At 40.6% G+C, this 19,200-nt stretch overlaps 1 protein-coding gene across 1 annotated transcript in view; it reads left to right on the top strand.

Moving 5' to 3' along the window:
* The window catches only part of LOC106136609 (myotubularin-related protein 13), a 71,867-nt gene extending 55,566 nt beyond the window's left edge, over positions 1-16,301 (top strand). Inside the window, exons 23-40 of the mRNA XM_060950214.1 lie at positions 543-726; positions 1,270-1,401; positions 2,039-2,144; positions 2,735-2,880; positions 4,827-4,966; positions 5,403-5,604; positions 6,026-6,161; positions 6,553-6,735; positions 7,489-7,659; positions 8,418-8,582; positions 9,261-9,403; positions 9,868-10,015; positions 11,097-11,300; positions 12,067-12,199; positions 12,672-12,798; positions 13,339-13,418; positions 13,900-13,982; positions 14,433-16,301. Of these exons, the coding sequence (XP_060806197.1) occupies positions 543-726; positions 1,270-1,401; positions 2,039-2,144; positions 2,735-2,880; positions 4,827-4,966; positions 5,403-5,604; positions 6,026-6,161; positions 6,553-6,735; positions 7,489-7,659; positions 8,418-8,582; positions 9,261-9,403; positions 9,868-10,015; positions 11,097-11,300; positions 12,067-12,199; positions 12,672-12,798; positions 13,339-13,418; positions 13,900-13,982; positions 14,433-14,525 (2,576 nt within the window). The 3' untranslated portion in view covers positions 14,526-16,301. The remainder of the gene's footprint in view (positions 1-542; positions 727-1,269; positions 1,402-2,038; positions 2,145-2,734; positions 2,881-4,826; positions 4,967-5,402; positions 5,605-6,025; positions 6,162-6,552; positions 6,736-7,488; positions 7,660-8,417; positions 8,583-9,260; positions 9,404-9,867; positions 10,016-11,096; positions 11,301-12,066; positions 12,200-12,671; positions 12,799-13,338; positions 13,419-13,899; positions 13,983-14,432) is intronic.
* Positions 16,302-19,200: the final 2,899 nt, after the last annotated feature.

The raw sequence follows: 19,200 nt of genomic DNA, 5'->3' as shown, positions 1-19,200 counted from the left end.
TAGGATATCCTGAAATTCTCGCGTCAATGTGAATCCTGTTTCTTTTTTATTTTAATTTATGACAGCATAATTCAGGGTCGTCCGGGCGGAAGGTCAGGTCAAGATTACCCGAAACCCACCGGGACTAAAGCCAGGAAGAAGAAGATCCTCTAAAGACCGTCTTCTTATCAACCGGGACTAAAGCCAGGAGGAAGAAGAACCTTTAAAGACCGTCTTCTTATCAACCAGGACTAAAGCCAGGAGGAAGAAGATCCTCTAAAGACCGTCTTCTTATCAACCGGGACTAAAGCCAGGAGGAAGAAGATCCTCTAAAGACCGTCTTCTTATCAACCGGGACTAAAGCCAGGAGGAAGAAGATCCTCTAAAGACTGTCTTCTTATCAACCAGGACTAAAGCCAGGAGGAAGAAGATCCTCTAAAGACTGTCTTCTTATCAACCAGGACTAAAGCCAGGAGGAAGAAGATCCTCTAAAGACCGTCTTCTTATCAACCGGGACTAAAGCCAGGAGGAAGAAGATCCTCTAAAGACTGTCTTCTTTCCAGTGGAGGAGCTGGAGGCAGTGGAAGCGGGCACCACGGGCACGGGCAGCACAGACGACGGGCGTGGCACTCGCACCCTGGAGCGAGTGAGGGAACGAGGTTATGCCAGGGACTGGACGCGGGCCGGATTGGCGGATCCGCCATTCAGATTGGCGCACGCCAACGTGTTGTACACTCTGTGTAGGAGGTGAGTAAGGAGGAGTGATGAGCAAGGGATCCGGGCGAATATACTTGAGTGAAAGCGCATTGATAGAGAATATATCAATATTCTGTATAATATTTATATTCTGAATTTATCAATAGTGCAAAAAGAGATGTGTTATAAGTAAAAATCGGAATTGGTATATGGAATTGGGGTCAATGAACTGAAACGTATATATGGATATGCCTCCGTCCGGGATGGCGGGATTTGTAAATTATTAAGATTTTTTCCGGAATTTTTGCAAGTGGGATGAAGAATATATTAGTGGTAGCTTTTTGGTTTTCCCCCGACTTCGTTCACGTAAATTGTAGTCCTATGTTACCCGCGGACAATGTAGTTTACTGTAAGTGTAAGTACTGAAATGGAATCCCGGAAAAGAGGCTTATCCATGTTATGCTTTCTATGGTAATTCATGATGCAAGTACATAAAATCAATCTACCTATTCCGATCTCTGGGTATAAGTAAAATTTTAAATTGAATATCATATGTTTTTTTTTTTTATAAGGTAATTAAATTTTTGTCTCTAGTTACCCAGCAGTGTTGCCAGTGCCGGAGAACATTAGCGACGAATCATTACGACGTATGGCGAGATGTTACCGACAGGGGAGACTGCCCGTCATTACGTGGCGACATCCCAGGACGCACGCCTTGTTAGCCAGGTAATTCTTAACTTGTTATCACATCCTGTCACAGAACTAGTTGATTTCTTATACCCAGTTATTACATGCAGTGTTTCCAGTGCCAGGGTAGCCACTTTTGGAGAACCTGAGCGACGAATCATAACTTTACAGTTTATTTTCTACTACATCGTAAAGTTTATTTTCTACTACATCGTAATGGATGTCGTAAAAGGCGACTAAGGGATAGGCTTACAAACTTGGGATTCTTTTTTAGGCGAAGGGCTAGCAACCTGTCCCTATTTGAATCTCAATTCCCATGTGGCCATTCAGTCTTTTCAAGACTGTTGGCTCTGTCTACCCTGCAAGGGACATAGACGTGACCATATGTATGTATGTACATCGTAATAATTTAACGTTAGAAAAATGTTACTTACTTAGAATAGATTAATTTATTTTCAAAATTGGATACAAGGTATCACTTATTGTCGTCAGATATTTAAATCTAATTCTATCTACAAAACGCATGTGAAGAAATAGGTGCGGTATAGTTATTTTTCTGTTAATGATATGATTATATTGTAATAGTTCTGTGACAAGTGTGTATTGATTTTTTTTTCTGTTTTTCTTTTTCTTATGGTTCAATAAAGTCTATCTATCTATCTATTGTCCTCCACAGATCAGCAGCGCCTCATCACAAAGGCGTGATGGGCATGCTGAAGGCGACTCACCAGACGCCAGCCACCGCGCCCAGTGGCACTGAAACCACGTCCAGTTTGGAACAGGTAATTAAGGCTGTTTGGACAAGTTGTTCATGTAGTTTGGAACAGGTAATTAAGGCTGTTTTGGACAAGATGTTCATTTAGTTTGGAACAGGTAATTAAGGCAGTTTGGACAAGTTGTTCATGTAGTTTGGAACAGGTAATTTAGGTAGTTTGGAACACGTGATTTAAGCAGTTGGGAACAAGTAATTTAGGCAGTTTGGAACACGCAATTTAGTAAGTTTGGAACACGTTATTTAGTAAGTTTGGAACACGTAATTTAGGCAGTTTGGAACACGTAATTTAGGCAGTTTGGAACACATAATTTAGGCAGTTGTGAACACGTAATTTAGGCAGTTTTGGAACTGGTAATTAAGGAAGTTTAGAACACGTTATATAGTCAGTTTGGACAAATTATTTAGGTAGTTTGAATCAGGTAATTTAGGTAGAATGGAACAGATAATTTAGGAAGTTTTGGAACACGTTATTTAGGCAATTTGGACAAGTTATTTATGTAGTTTGGATCAAATAATTTCGGCGGTTTGAAACAGGTTATATAGGGTCATGTTACTTTGAAGGCGACTGTACATTTATAAATTTATGTTCATCCGCAGGAACGGTACCTAGCGACGCTAGTTGCTTGCACCCCGGCTTCACGCGGGGACCTGGCCGATTCCAGTCTCAGTTTGGACTCTATACTGATGTATGACGAGGGTCCTCAGCATACGCCATTGTTGAGCAAAGCCGCTGGTACACTTAGGTATGTAGAATACATACATACATATTTATATACATACGTAAATATATATACATACATATATACACGTCTATATCCCTTGCGGGGTAGACAGAGCCAACAGCCTTGTATAGACTGATAGGCCACGTTCAGCTATTTGGCTTTAAGATATAATTGAGATTCAAATAGTGACAGGTTGCTAGCCCATCGCCTAAAAGAAGAATCCCAAGTTTATAAGCCTACCCTTAGTCGCCTTTTATCCATGGGAGAGAGATGGAGTGGTCCTATTCCTTTTTTCTATTGGTGCCAGGAACCACACGGCACATAGCTATATGTATATATATATATATATATAATCTCGTGTATGTCCCTTGCGAGGTAAACAGACCCAACAGTCTTTGACGGCCTCTGTGGCGCAGCGGTAGTGCGCTTATCTGTGACACCGGAAGTCTCGGGTTCGAATCCCGGCCAGGGCATGATGAGAATTGATCTTTCTCTGATTGGCCTGTGTCTTGGATGTTTATCTATATAAGTATGTATTTATTATAAAATATAGTATCGTTGAGTTAGAATCTCGTAACACAAGTTTCGAACTTACTTCGAGGCTAACTCGATCTGTGTAATTTGTCCCGTATATACTAAAACAGTCTTGACAATACTGAAAGGCAACGTTCAGCTATATGACTTAATGATGGAATTAAATTCAAGTAGTGACAGGTTGCTAGCTATCTAGCTAGCCTAAAAGAGGTTCTCCTGCAAAGGTCGCGGAGGTAAGACGGGAGTCGCTTCGTTAAAATACCTGACTCACCCAATCCAGGGACATGGGTGTAAAGACCCACTCCGGGCTCCCCACCAGAAAGGTGAGGATGTTACCGGGACTAATGCCAGGTTAACGACGATATTAGTTCTACATTCATTTATGTGTTTTAATGTAGACAATGTGCATTTGTCCACGATTTAGATTTAAGAGATCTATATTTGTAAATTGACGTCCGATGAAAATGCTGCAGTGTAGTTTGTTCCGCCGCTTCTTCTACACATGCGCTTTGGAAGCGGTAGTAGTTATAATTAAAGTTATGTGACGTCAATAAGTGATACCTTGTTTCCAATTTTGAAAATAAATCTATTTTATTCTATACAGTAATTTCTTTTTTTAAGGGTATTTTCTTCTCAATTATATGCCAGTTGCCGTGTGGTTACCGGCACCAATAGAAAAAAGGGAATAGGACTACTACATCTCTTTCCCATGGATGTCGTAAAAGGCGACTAAGGGAAAGGCTCATTTAATTAGAATTCCTCTATTAGGCGATGGTCTGTCACTATTTGAATCTCAATTCTATCATTAAACCAAGCCGCTTGAACGTGGCCTTTTTGATGACTGTTGGCTCTGTCTACCCCGCAAGTCTAATAAATTCCAACTCTAATAAATAAATAACTTCATTACATCCTACCGGATCTTCCGTGATGCCTTCTATCAATCTCAATACAGGTTTATTCTTAGTTTGATGGTGGATGGCTGAGCGTTGGACCCGCTTAGAAAATGTATTACCACCTTTTACATGAACGATGTATGTATGTACATAATATGTTGTTGAGATGAGTCAATAGAACATTGTTTTTTTTTTCAAGTAATACATACATATGTTCACGTCTATATCCCTCGCGGGGTAGACAGAGCCAACAGTCTTGAAAGGACTGAATGACCACGTTCAGCTATTTGGCTTAATGATAGAATTGAGATTCCAATAGTGACAGGTTGTTAGCCCATCGCCTAAAAGAGGAATCCCAAGTTTATAAGTCTATCCCTTAGTCGCCTTTTACGACATCCATGGGAAAGAAATGGAGTGGTCCTATTCTCTTTTGTAATGGTGCCGGGAACCACACGGCACCATTTCAAGTAATAATCGCGCAAAATAAATGCCATTACTTCCTTGCCATTAAAAACTGATCGTTCAAATCTCATTTGACAGCGTGCTGGGTCGCAACAGCGGCGGTAAAGGCGGTGCCCGCCATTTCGGCCGCTGGGGCTCGCTTAAGGACCGGCGGCAACCCTCCCACCTGGAACTGTACGCGCCCAGGCACAGGCTGTCAACTGCCGACGTGGATTCAGGTGAGATATTATGGAGATGGCGTTTCGATAGGTTGATACATGCATAAAACTTATGTGTAGTCGCGTTTATATATATATATATATATATATATAAGACTGATATATACTGACAAGACTGTTGGCTCTGTCTACCCCGCAAGGGATAGATATATATAATCACGTCTATATCCCTTGCGGGGTAGACAGAGCCAACAGTCTTGAAAAGCCTGAAAGGCAACTTTCGGCTGTTTTTCTTTCCGATAGAATTGAGATTTACAGGTTCATAGGTTGCTAGCTTGCTATAGTCTACAAGAAGAGGAATCCCAAGTTTATTAGCCTATACCTTAGTTGCATTTTACGACATCCATGGAAAGGATATGGAGTGGTTGTATTCTAAAGTGACGGACAACCACAAGGCAATCTTATCTTTTTTTTGAACGAATGTTAATATTTACAGTATGCGGCGAGCCGGGCCCTCGTCGGGCCTCGCTGTACGTGGTGGGGGAGAAGGGGTTCGGGTCCGGGGTCGCGGTGGCGGGCGTGGAGCTGGTGCCCGTGGAGTACCCCGAGGCTCGCAGCACCAAGCACGCCTTCAAGAAGCTGATGAGGGCAGCGGCGCCTTCAGCCGCCCCCACTGCCGACCAGCCCGGCTTTTACAAGTTAGTATACTTCGGGATTACTTCCAATGGACAGTCGGTCTTCTTCCACCTGGCTATGGTCCTAATTACATCCTCATCATTCTGGTGAGGAGGCAGCGGTACGCCTTCGACCATGGATCCGGTTTTTACATAGAGCGATTCCCACCTGACTTCCGCAACCTTTGCAGGGAAACTTAACCCGTATTGGATCGATCAAGGTTACACGTCTAATTGCCTGAATGTGCAGGTTTCCTCACGATGTTTTCCCTTACCGTAAGAGCATTGGTTAGTGAACGGGCCCAGGGGCTGGAAGGTCTTGTCTCTTGGGCTGTGAAGAGGAGCCGGGAAGACCGAAGTGGCATGACGTCAGACCCAAGGATACATAAACTGATAATCCTTCTTTTTAAACCAACATTATGATGACAATTCTCTCCTTTAACAGACTGATAGAAGACTCCGGGTGGTTATGGCAACTCCGCCAGTTGTTCCAGTTGTCTGGCGCCGTGGTGGACCTCCTGGACCTTCAGGGGTCCTCCGTATTGATCTCATTGGAGGACGGATGGGATGCCACTGCCCAGGTGAGGGAATCAAATTTGATGTTGGCTTGATTAAATGATGATATTGGGGTTTGTATACAAAAATATTCTGGGATAATTCAAAAATTGACCAAGGGTACTGGATTGGGTGAGTCAGGTGTTTTACACGAAACTACTCCTATCTGACTTACGTAACCTTTGCATGGGAACGTAACCCGTATTGGGTCATATGGTAATACATCCAGATGCCTGAACGTGCAAGTTTCTTCACGATTTTTCCCTCACCGTAAGAGGATCGGTTAGTTATATGACTAATGCACATAATTTCGAAAATAGTCAAGGTACATGGCCGCAGTGGGATTCGAACCGGTGCCTTTATGCATAATCGCGTTTTGACCATTCTATGTTATCCATTGACTTTTTACCATCACAGATATCGTCTCTCGCCCAAATCTGCTTGGAGCCGTACTACCGCACCCTGGAAGGCTTCCGGTTGCTCGTGGAGAAAGAGTGGTTGGCCCTGGGTCACAAGTTCCAGCAGAGATGCAACGTGGGAGCTACCCCACAGCAAGGATTCACGCCAACCTTCCTAATGTTTCTTGATGCTGTTCATCAGGTAAGGATCTCGTGGAGAAGCAGTGGGTTCTGGGTCACTCAGATATGCAATGTCGGAGCTTCTCCACAGCAAGGATTCAGACCAATCTTAATTATGTTTCGTGACGCTGTTCATCAGGTAAGAATCTCGTGGAGAAGACTAGTTGGTCTTGTGTTATAGAATAGAATAGATTAATTTTCACTTTATCAGTTGGATACAATGTATCACTTATTAACGTCACATCACTTAAAACTAATTATAAGTTCCAGCAGAGGTGCAACGTGAAAACTACTCCTCAGAAAGGATTTCCTCTAACCTACCTACATACATACATACATAAACTAATGCTCTTTGCCGGAGGGGTAGGCTACATCTTTCCACTTACCACGATCTCTGCATACTTCCTTCGCTTATTCCAACCATCTTCATGTTTTTATATGCTGTTCATCAAGTATCTCTTGGAGACGAAGCATTTCATACAATTGTTTATAATTAATCAGAAAAGTACTAATAATAAATATACCTAATTAAATAATTTAAACTAATATTAATTATTTTATAATAATAAAAAAAAAAACTATTCTAAATTTCAAGCTAAAAACATTATTGTTTAAATTTTGACCCCTAGGAAGGGTTCCCATCACGCAGGCAGCATTCCCGCGCTGTATTGCAATAGCAATACAGCGCGAAGCATTTTATCAATTCAATCAAAATAAACTGTCATTGCACTCATTAGTAAATTATACCATATTGACAATTCACTTTTGATTTTAGCTACAGAAGCAGTTCCCTCTCGCGTTCGAGTTCAACGACTACTACCTCCGCTTCGTGGCGTACCACAGCGTCTCCTGTAGGTTCAGGACCTTCCTGCTGGACAACGAGGCTCAGAGGGCGGAGCTGGGGATCACCGCGGCTGATGACAAGAGGGCAGACACCAGCAGACTGGTGGGTATTGTGGTTAAAGGGGTTTGGGTTCCAGTCCCGTTGTAATTACGAAAGTACTACTCAAGAGCAGCGCACTTGTTCCAGGATTCGGTGACAATAACCAGAAGATAGGTAGAGCCATGGGTGGTGAATATGGGGTTCGAGTACCGTTGAGATATGGTGAACTAGCTGAAAAGTGTGATCATAGTTGAAACTGGATCAAGTTGGCTGAAACCTTACATGAACCTGGAAACTCATCGCTACTTACAAATTATAACGGCATTATTACTTGCGGGGTCAAGACAGGGCCAAGTCTTGAAATGTCTGTATGGCTGTATAATGAAATTGATCTTCAAATAGTGACAGGTTGCTAGCCCATCGCCTTCAAGAAGAATCCCAAGTTTATTAGCCCTTATCCCTTAGACACCTTATACGACATCCATGGAAAAGAGACGAAGTGGTCCTTTTCTTCAGTGCCGGGAACCGCACGGCACCAGTTCTATATCATCGCTACCAGTTCTGTTTTTATATGTAACTTACGTTACCAATTGTTACAGACAGCGCACATTCTAAACCATTAGACACACAGGTCGCATTCATTTGCCTTATGTGGTCTAGGGTTCAGAGAGGATTTCCCGAAATTCCCGCAGTAATGGGAATTAACGTTATTTTCCGTATTAAGGGGGCGGAGCTGCGGGCTTCTTCTAGTAAAGGATAATTTCTTTATCTCTTACTAGAAGATTATTATTTACATTAACTATTTTGCTCCCCCCTCACAGGGAGTAGAAACGGGCGCGGGGTCCGAGGAGGAAGTCGGGGCCGCGTACGGGGGTCACTGCCCCCGCCAGCAGCTGGGGCAGTCAATGTTCGACTATATCGAGAAACAGCATCAGAAACAGCCCATCTTCTACAACTTCCTCTATACGCCCGACTTGGACAACCCGGTAAGTGAATAAATAATCGTGATGATTCGACCTCGAAGATCTTCCGCCAGCTTGGTGTGATGCCCTGGGGAACCACGCGACAGACGATGTTGAGTCGGAGGTTGTATTTATGTCTCAATCCGTGAAATCTTTGTAATCGCGATTTAGACTCTTCGCTGCTATTGGCTGCGTCAATTTCTTCGCTATGACTGACAGATGGTGTGTGACATGAATTTTTCATATGTAATACTAGAATTTGCGCGGGTTTTCGCTTCCGGGAGAATTAAAAAAAAGTCTTGTCTCTTGTCTTAATATCATCATAATCTTAACAGTATTATTTGAGTTTATTCGTTACATACATACATACATATAATCACGTCTATATCCCTTGCGGGGTAGACAGAGCCAACATTCGTGTAATACTGATAGGCAACGTTCAGCTGTTTGGCTTTAAGATAGAATTGAGATTCAAATAGTTTACAATAGTTAACAGGTTACTAGCCCATCGCCTAAAAGAAGAATCCAAAGTTTATAAGCCTACCCCTTAGTCGCCTTTTACGACATCCATGGGAAAGAGATGGTCCTATTCTTTTTTGTATTGGTGCCGGGAATCATACGGCACTGTTTTTTTTTAGTTTATTCGTTACAATTAAAATATAAATTCTTTCCTTGGATGTAATTACTATCTTCATTGGCCAGGTCCTAAGGCCTGTATCCTCCATCAACTGCCTTGAAGTGTGGGGCTACTATGTGAGCGAGGAGTTGTCTCACGGCGCGCCGTACGACCTCGAGGTTCTGACACCGCCGCAGGACGCGGGGCCAAGGCCTGTACGCACCGCGGGGTAAGTAAATGTACACTGTGAATTGTTATTGGTATAGGAAATTTTTCACAGAATATTTGGCAGATGAAAATGAATGGTGGACTAATATTATAAATGTGAATGTAAATTTATGTATTTGTTTGTTGTCTCTTCACGCGTTATCTACTGAACCAATCTTCTTGAACATACATACATAAAATCACGTCTTCATCCCTTGCGGGATAGACAGAGCCAACAGTCTTGAAAAGACTTAGGACATGTTCAGCTGTTTGGCTAAATGATAGAATTGAGATTTAAATAGTGACAGGTTGCTAGCCCATCGCCTTAAAGAAGGATCACAAGTTTATAAGCCTTTTCCTTTATTGCCTTTTAAGATATCCATGGGAAAGAGCTGGTTTGATCCTATTATTTTTTCTATTGGTGCCGGGGACCACACGGCACATTATTTTAGTATACATTGATGATATTTGTTCTCATCCTAACAGATATGATAGTATATCCCGGACGATGCCGGACGCGTTCACGGGACTTCTGGAGCGGATCCGACAGCTGGAGCTGGAGCTGGGGCACCTGCCGCAGAAGTGGAGGGTGAGATGGGAACAGCTGGAACTTCCAAACACCTTGGAATTACAGGTTGGTTTGTGTTATTATATAAGTCTTCAAATTTAGACGTGTTAATAGCCATTCAAGTAAAAAAATTCTGTTGAAACTGGAGCTTGAGCACCTGCCGCAGAAGAAGAGAGTGAGATGGGAACAGCTGGAACTTCCAAACACCTTGGAATTACAGGTTGGTTTGTGTTATTATATAAGTCTTCAAATTTAGACGTGTTAATAGCCATTCAAGTAAAAAAATTCTGTTGAAACTGGAGCTTGAGCACCTGCCGCAGAAGAAGAGAGTGAGATGGGAACAGCTGGAACTTCCAAACACCTAAGAATTACAGGTTGGTTTGTGGTATTATATAAGTCTTCAAATTTTGACGTGTTTATTCATTCAAGTAAAAAATTCTGTTGAAACTGGACCTGGAGCACCTGCCGCAGAAGTGGAGGGTGAGATGGGAACAGCTGGAACTTCCAAACACCTTGGAGTTACAAGTTGGTTGTCTAAATATATATAAGAACACATTGACTGACTGTTAAATTGCCTCGCTGACCAATCGGGTCTAGAGATTTGAAATTCGGCATGAAGGTTCCTTATGTGGTCTGGGGGTGCACTAATAGAGGAAGTTCTGAATTTTCCGAGGATTAGAAAATTTATATGATACGAAACCTCGGAAATAAGTCAATAAAATAACAGCGAAAAGTGATTCTAACTCCTTGTGGATTGTGATCCATTTATACTATAATTAGAATTGAAGCTCAGACACTTGTAGATGTGGAGAGTGAGATGGATGCAGCTGGAGCTGTCCAGCACCTAAGTGTTGATGGAATGAAATAAATGTGTGTGTTGTAAACAAATTGGTTTCATGCCTTTAGGCGTGAAATATCCATTTCGCGATGGATTCAATTTGAGATATGTCCAATTCGCGATACGTCCAAAATTTACTTCTGCCTGCAACAAAAAGCAAAAATATTTCGCGCTATTCGCGTCCTCGTAATATGGCGCTCATGTCGCCCCTTTTTTTATCTGTCCCGTAAAAATGGCTTCGCGCCTGCATACTACGGGGGCTATCTATATGACTACCTACATTTTTACAATCTCTTCCTCTATTACCAGCGCAACGCGTCGATGTCGTCGGGCGTGGTGCGGCGCGCCAGCCTGGCCCAGCACAAGCGCTGCACGCTGGAGCTGCTGGTGCGCGGGCGGCTGGCCGCGCTGCCGCCGCCCGCCGCGCCGCAGCACCGCTGGAGCGCCGGCAAGCAGCCCGCCGCGCCCGACTCCTGCCGCCACTGCCGCGACCTGCTGTGGGGCCCGCTGCAGGTGAGTGCTGCAGGCGAGCAGCCCGCCGCGCCCGACTCCTGCCGCCACTGCCGCGACCTGCTGTGGGGCCCGCTGCAGGTGAGTGCTGCAGCAGGCGATCAGCCCGCCTCCTGCCGCCACTGCCGCGACCTGCTGTGGGGCCCGCTGCAGGTGAGTGCTGCAGGCGAGCAGCCCGCCGCGCCCGACTCCTGCCGCCACTGCCGCGACCTGCTGTGGGGCCCGCTGCAGGTGAGTGCTGCAGGCGAGCAGCCCGCCGCGCCCGACTCCTGCCGCCACTGCCGCGACCTGCTGTGGGGCCCGCTGCAGGTGAGTGCTGCAGCAGGCGATCAGCCCGCCTCCTGCCGCCACTGCCGCGACCTGCTGTGGGGCCCGCTGCAGGTGAGTGCTGCAGGCGAGCAGCCCGCCGCGCCCGCCTCCTGTTCCGCCCACTGCAGTTGAAAAATACTTCTACGGCCTTCATTTTCGTCCCGGTTATATCCTCACCTCTGTAGAGAGAAGTCTGCAGTGTACCTTTTTACTATGATTCAAAAAGGCAGTGTCAGCAGCCAGCAGGCTGACGCTCCAAACTCCTATTGTAATTGTCTACTGTCCAGTTATTTCTCCATTATCTTATAGCCATTGTGTAGTAAACATAGTCGAATCTGGTTACCAAAGATCAACTACGAACGTGGATTAAAAGATCGTAACATCGAATGGTGTTTTTTCTGTTATTCTTTTTCTTATGGTACAATGAAGATCTATCTATAATTATTTTGTTATGTAACAGAACGGCGTTAGGTGCGTTGACTGCGGCGCCGCGTGCCACGAGCGGTGCGCGGATCAGTTCTCGCTGCCGTGCACTAAGTACAAGGCGCCCCCCACCGCGGACCGGGCCGCGGACCATCGGCCGCAGACCAACAGTGAGACATGCATACATACATCTGCCGTGGTATAACTAAAATGCCGTATGCAAATCAGGATTTACACCTTTTTTACCAGTAAAATAAGAAAAAAAAATCACTTTCGATCTATATATACGACTTTTTGGTACCTTTAAGTCATAAATAGGCGTTGTCATTGATGAATGGAATCAGTTTAAATTTTTACCGCAGTTTTTGACGTTTTACTTAAAACCGGGATTTGGCAGATAACGGCATTTTATTTTTTGAAATTTTTTGGGAGTCTTATAAAGAAATCGGTACAAGTGGCCACAATTCAAATATATATCTATTCTTTTCATTGCATTAACTAAGACCAGCTATGTTTTGGTCAATAGTCAGAAAGTTTCTTTTTTTTATAAATAATATAAATTTATATATGTCAGTCCCCGCTCACCGGAGGGTTAGGCAGAGACTACATAATGTATATTGATTGTGTTATATTTCTTAACAGGTGTGACGACATTACAGTCATCATCGCAACAATACTACGAGCAGTTCTCGTCGAACGTCGCCGAGAATCGAACCCACGAAGGGCATCTGTACAAGAGAGGGGCTCTACTCAAAGGGTGGAAACAGAGGTCAGGCGTGATGAAGTTATTTTCACTTAAAATAAGATAGGCTTTTAGGCAGCTTTGTTATACATACATACATACATAAAATCACGCCTCTTTCCCGGAGGGGTAGGTAGAGACTACCTCCTTCCACTTGCCACGATCTCTGCATATTTCCTTTGCTTCATCCACATTCATAACTCTCTTCATACAAGCTCGGCGGTTTCGGGTACTTTTGACCTGACCCTTTACCAGGACGTCCTTAATTTGATCAAGATACGTTCGTCTAGGTCTTCCCACTCCGACCTTTCCCTCCACACTCTCCATGTATATCTGCTTAGTCAACCTGTTTTCATTCATCCTCTCCACATGACCGAACCATCTCAGCTTTGTTATTTTATTTTATTGAACTTAAGCAATTGCTAACGTTAATTTTCGCTCAAACTTAGATGCTTAGTTTTAACCGACTTAAAAAAAAAGAGGAGGTGGTAATTTGACCGTATTTAAAAACATCTAAACTGATTGGTTAGTCAGACTTAGAATTGTAACTAACATTGTTGTTTACAGATGGTTCGTGTTGGATTCAATCAAACATCAGCTGAGATACTACGACGCTATGGAGGATTCGCACTGTAAAGGTTTCATTGGTAAGTTTCGTTAAAATTTACAATGAGAAACATCGAGAAATCTCTAAAGTAAAGTAAAAAGAATTTATTCACAAAACACCATAACAAAAAGACAAAAAAAGGAAACAATTATATGTACAAAAAAAGGCATGTAGTATGGTGCTCCCGAAAGAAAGTTCAAGTCTCTAACCCAGCAGATTGTTCTATAAATTAATGGTTAAATTCCAATTTAATAATATTTGAATCTCAATTCTATCATTAAGCCAAATAGCTGAACGTGGCCATTCAGTCTTTTTAAGACTTTTGGCTCTGTCTTCCCCGCAAGGGATATAGACGTGACCATATGTATGTATGTTAAAAAAATATTTTTATCAAATCCATGTACGAGTAATAATAGCATTAAATATTATGCACGAGTTAAAAATACTATTAAGACAAACCCAATGATTATGTATATAGTTAAGGGTCAATATTGTAATGAAATTTCCTTTTTCTCTTTCAGATTTAGGGGAAGTGATAACAGTGAGCCAATCCCCGCCCGCCCCGGGGCCGCCCAAGAAATGCGACGAGAAATCTTTCTTTGATGTGAGTTGCCATATCTCTTGATACCTGTACTTGTTAAGACCGCTCATCTTAATTGTGAATTTTGTATTAATATGAGACTAAGCTAAAAACATACATATATACATACACATAGCAGACTTTAAGCTGTATGGTTTAATGATGGAATTCAGATTCAAATAGTGACAGCTTGCTAGCCCATCGCCTACAAGAAGATTCCCAAATCTATTAGCCTTTGGTCGCCTTTTACGACATCCATGGGGAAAATATGGAGAGATCATATTCAAAAGTACTTGGGCCACATGTTCTCACACCTAAAATAAGAATCCCAGGATTATTAGCTTTTCCCTTAGTTGTCTTGTACAATTGCATGGGAAGATAAACAGCCGGCACATATATACTATGTTTTTTTCTCTCCACTACCCGACCAACATAGCAGTTAAATAAATGAGAATATGTTTGTATCTCTTTCAGTTGCGCACGAGTCGACGCACGTATAATTTCTGCGCGAGTGACGCTAACGCTGCGCAGGAGTGGATCGAGAAACTTCAGGCGTGTCTACAGTGAAATTATAAAATAAACTTTCAAACCAAAAATCTTAATCGATACTGTATATATAACTTAATTTACGTTGTAGATTGTCGGGAAATAAGGATTATATTCGCTCATATAACGACTAATCGTTTTAGTTGACGACGTTTATCTTCATAGTTCGATAATAAGATAATGTGACGTCCTTTTTGTGCGACGAATGTTTACCTTCCTCTTGAAGGTCCTTACTTCCGGAATGTACCGCAGTTACAAATATTGTGACCATTCAATATGTATATTATATATACTTATACTTGCTTTGACTCAAACTTCATGAAAGTTTAATCTTGAATTAATTTTCTCCTTGTTTCTAAGAGACATAGAATGATTTAGGATTCTATTTGGATATTAAGAGCGCGTTCAACTAATTGTGAGCAAAAAATTTTGAATTCCCGTGCGAAGAAATAAAAAATTAGTCTTCATAGACAAAAACAAAGTTAAAAGACCATAGATAACCTGCAGTTTTGAATTAGCAAAAAACGACAGAAAAAAACATTGATAAAGGACTGATCTGACATGTCACAAATGCGATTAACATTGTTTTATTTATTTGTCAATGATAAGATATTCATTGTGATTTTAAAGTAAATACGTGTTTTTTAAACTGAGGGTTAATTTATGTTGACATATATCTTGTCTCCTTTTCGCTTTGGTTAAACTCTGAGTTAGAGCAAGAAGGAATGAAAGTCATACGCCAACGTTTGCGAAGATCAGATATAGCTTTTTGGACTTTAATGAGACTAGGAATAGATATAATGCAATAAATTCCACAATTATAATTTCCCTCATAATCTACCTAAATTTGGGGAAAAAATCCCGGTTTAATAAACTGTGTAAAAGCGCACTTATTGCAAGTTATTCCTATATTTCCACTCCTGGATTGTGGTCATAAAACCCGGGACTCTCCCCAGGGACATACTCGAAAGAAACACAAGAGGAAATATGACGATTGTATAAAGGCCGCCGTGCTTAAAGCTTTTGTTCAGGGGTACTTCGGGTGAGTGTGCTATATGGCAAACAACTTCATGTTAAATTATTCAAATGCGCCGACTGCGGTGTGTACGGCGCTGCCAATTCTGCATTTGTTTTTAAACAGATTATGTTAGATTTTTCAGGTGTATTGACGACTTAAACTCGACTTCCGAAGCACAGAAGTTATAGAGGTAGTTTAAAGAAATTATGTAATGCCCATCATTTGTTCACCTGTATTGAAGTTACGACTTATTGACGCTTAACGGGACTTGATTGAGTGAACTTGACATTTACTTAAGATCTCCAGTAACCATCGGTAGCCTGTACCGATAGCATATTTATATCTTAGGCTAATTTTCAAAGGTGGGTCGTAATAGGTATTGAGTATTTATTACCTTTCATTCAAACGATTCTTACGTAATTTAGAAATATTATGTTCAGGAATTAACATTGTCATGTGAAATATAGGATTGGATTTTCGTTACAAATTATTTAAATACATAAATTTGTTATGAAAATATGTAGTATACGAATAGCTTTTACTGCCATATGATACACGAGCGAAGGTAACCGTATCGGAATGGTACATTTAACAGATTTTTGTATAATACAGTAGTTGATAATACCACAGTGAACCGACTTTTTAGTTTCCAGCCGAGTATAATTTGTTGGCAGAGCATAACTTTTTATTTTTATTTAAAAAGGAGTTTAAAACGTTATTTCAACTAAAGCGGAATTTTATTAGCGCCAGTATGGCCGCAACCGCCTTGTTCTTTTTTTTTAAAAAAGTAATTCTTATTCTGCTTTTATAAAATTTAATTTTGAAAACCAGGTGAATTTGTTTTATGTTGCATTTTAGGCATTTTGGATGGTATTATTAACTCTAGATAATTCCTGCTAAGCATTAATTTTAACTAATATACTCTACCTATACCGATCACATGTAATATTATCTACAAAATAGTGTTAAAATATTGTTATGTTGGATATTTGTAAATATTTTATCTTAATTGTTGTGTAAAGACTTCTGTTCCATTATTGTATTTCCGTTTATGTAACGCTTGTATGATTTTTATATTCGGATTTATATTGTAATGTAGGCGTATATTGTAACTATTTAATGACTTCGCGTGCGTATAGGCAAAGAGCCCATTGTAAAAAATCCTACAACATACGATAACATCGTGATCGTCCATCAAGATAATTTTGACGTAGGCTAACTTGCAACGGGCTCGACGACTAGTAAATAATCGTGTATATCCGCTAATGTTAAATTTATAATTTCTCGTTGTTATAGTTACACAAAACGTTGGTATGTTTTGTTAGCCTGGCCTTAGCGCGTACGTGTTTAGTTCTAAATATACATTTATATTCTTATATGGAAGATATTATTTTTATTACGGAATCTCGTTCGAGCCTGGCTCACCCTGGGCTCGCACTAGTGTATTGGGATTTTTGGCACAATATTCAATACATACATATAATTAAGAAATTGGTGAACGACAAGATATTAATATGTTATACCTTTTATGAGAATCTCTTTTTCAGGATAATTTCAATCTACAACATTCTTGAGAAAGCGAATTTTAAAATATCAAGTTTCAATAGATCTATGTCTGCAATGCTGACGATAACGATGATAAAATTCTGTTCATCTTTTCATAAGATACGCTTAAACAGTCGTAGTTTAAAATATGATTTATAAAAATAAAAAACGTTATAGGTAAATTTTACTTTACATAATGTCATTGTGCTGAAAATCCTCTAATTGTTACATATTATATACTCATTGATTTTGTACGTTTTTTGTAAATACTAATTTTGTGTTGACATATCATTGTGCTGCCCTCGCGGTTCTTTGTAAATAACGGCCAGAAGCCGCGAGCGGAGACCTAGCGAATGTTACTACTGCCGGTCGAACATTTTTTTTTCATATCAACATTTAATGAAATTCTAAGTGACACGTTAAGATGTAATAATACTCGTATGCAACATTTTTTAAGTTGGACCACCCGACTATAAAACTGTGAATTTTTCATTCAGTTGTTTCTAAGTAACTGTAAAACGTACAAATAAAAGGTTTCACTTGTATGTATGTATATTGAAATGATTATCAAATTTCAGCACATCATTTTCAATTATGTTACCTATACCTACTTAGGCAACTTTATCGAAATCGTGTCTAAGTGAAATGAGTAGATTTTCTCTTTGATAATTACACCATTCAACTATAAATTCACGTATCTATTGCGAAATCACACATGTATGTGTTACAAAAACTACCAATAAAAAGTTTATTTAATCTACACAGGTTTATCACTATGTTTATATGTCGGATTTGGACTGAAGGCAAAATGTTTCTTATTTCATCACAATGTTAAAATGTTCGACTTGTGAAGACGTGGAAGGTGCGCTATAAAGATTATTCGTGCCAAAACGCACTCAGTGCTGTAATAGTTCAAGATATACCTAATTGCACTTTTGGTAACTTTGTACATGAGGCTGATTTCATATTTAGGGGGGCTTGGTTGGTTCCCTCGAGTCATAAACTGTTTTCCGATGGTCATTTGACCTACATGCAGTTTAACCGACATAATTCGTCGACTGAATGCATACATATATAATATCACGTCTATATCCCTTGCGGGGAGGACAGAGCCAACAGTCTTGAAAATACCGAAACTCGCGTTCAGTAGTATGGCTTTATAATGGAATTGAGATTCAAATAGTAACGACTGAATGTTCTCCTAATTTTCTGTTCACGAATCGTCGCAAGAATGAAAAGTCTCCTCATTACAAAAATAATTTCATCCACACCTCCGCTCCGGTGTAATGTATAGTTTGTGTACCTTTCATCGACCCCCCCCCCCCCAAATTAGTAGATCAGCCTCTTAGTAATGAAACATAAGTGTTACTATGTCTTGCAATATTGGCAATTCCTCACTAGTTATCGAAAGAGAGAATTGAAAGAACCTTTAACATCACTTGTTGAAAATGGATAAAAATAGAGAATTGAATAGACTTAAAGTCCGTAAAGTACAACTTGATCTCTGTGACAGATGTTGGATGTATACCCATTTTATGGTATTTCTTTTACCCACCTACGAGATCAAGTTATATTTTAAGGACTTAATATAAGTAAGTATAGTACTTTTGCGTCACGAGGAATGTTTGACGCAAAGCCACCAATCCCAGATAGAAATAATAACAAATTAAATTATTAATAATAAATTTAATAATTGTATCGTTCAGCCAAACACCTGAGCGTGGCCTTTCAGTTTTTCAAGACTGTTGGTTCTATCTATCCCGTCGTAACTATATCCCTTGCGGGATAGCGTGTGTATGGATGTCCCAACCACCAGATGGCGTTTTTTGACATGAGGTCATGTCTCTGACAAATTGTTGTCATTTTTAAAAACTTTTACTTAGTTTGACTTGTTTGTTAACAAATATTATCTTAAAAGCGTTGTGTTATTTTTTACCAATAGCAATACTGCATTGCATCTGAATACTGATGCATCAAGTGCTGACATTTTGAAAAACCCTTATTATTTATACAATGTGTTTGATTTTTCCTTTATGTAAGATCTATTGGAAAAGTCTATATACATATACAAAAAAAAGCTCTAATAAATAATGTCTTTACGTTGATACACACATATTTAAAGTAGGACTTACA

The sequence above is a fragment of the Amyelois transitella genome, chromosome 21 (assembly GCF_032362555.1).
Source record: "Amyelois transitella isolate CPQ chromosome 21, ilAmyTran1.1, whole genome shotgun sequence".
Taxonomy (NCBI): Eukaryota; Metazoa; Arthropoda; class Insecta; order Lepidoptera; family Pyralidae; genus Amyelois; species Amyelois transitella.
Note: the sequence above shows the minus strand (reverse complement) of the source record. Positions and strands in the feature narration are given on the sequence as shown.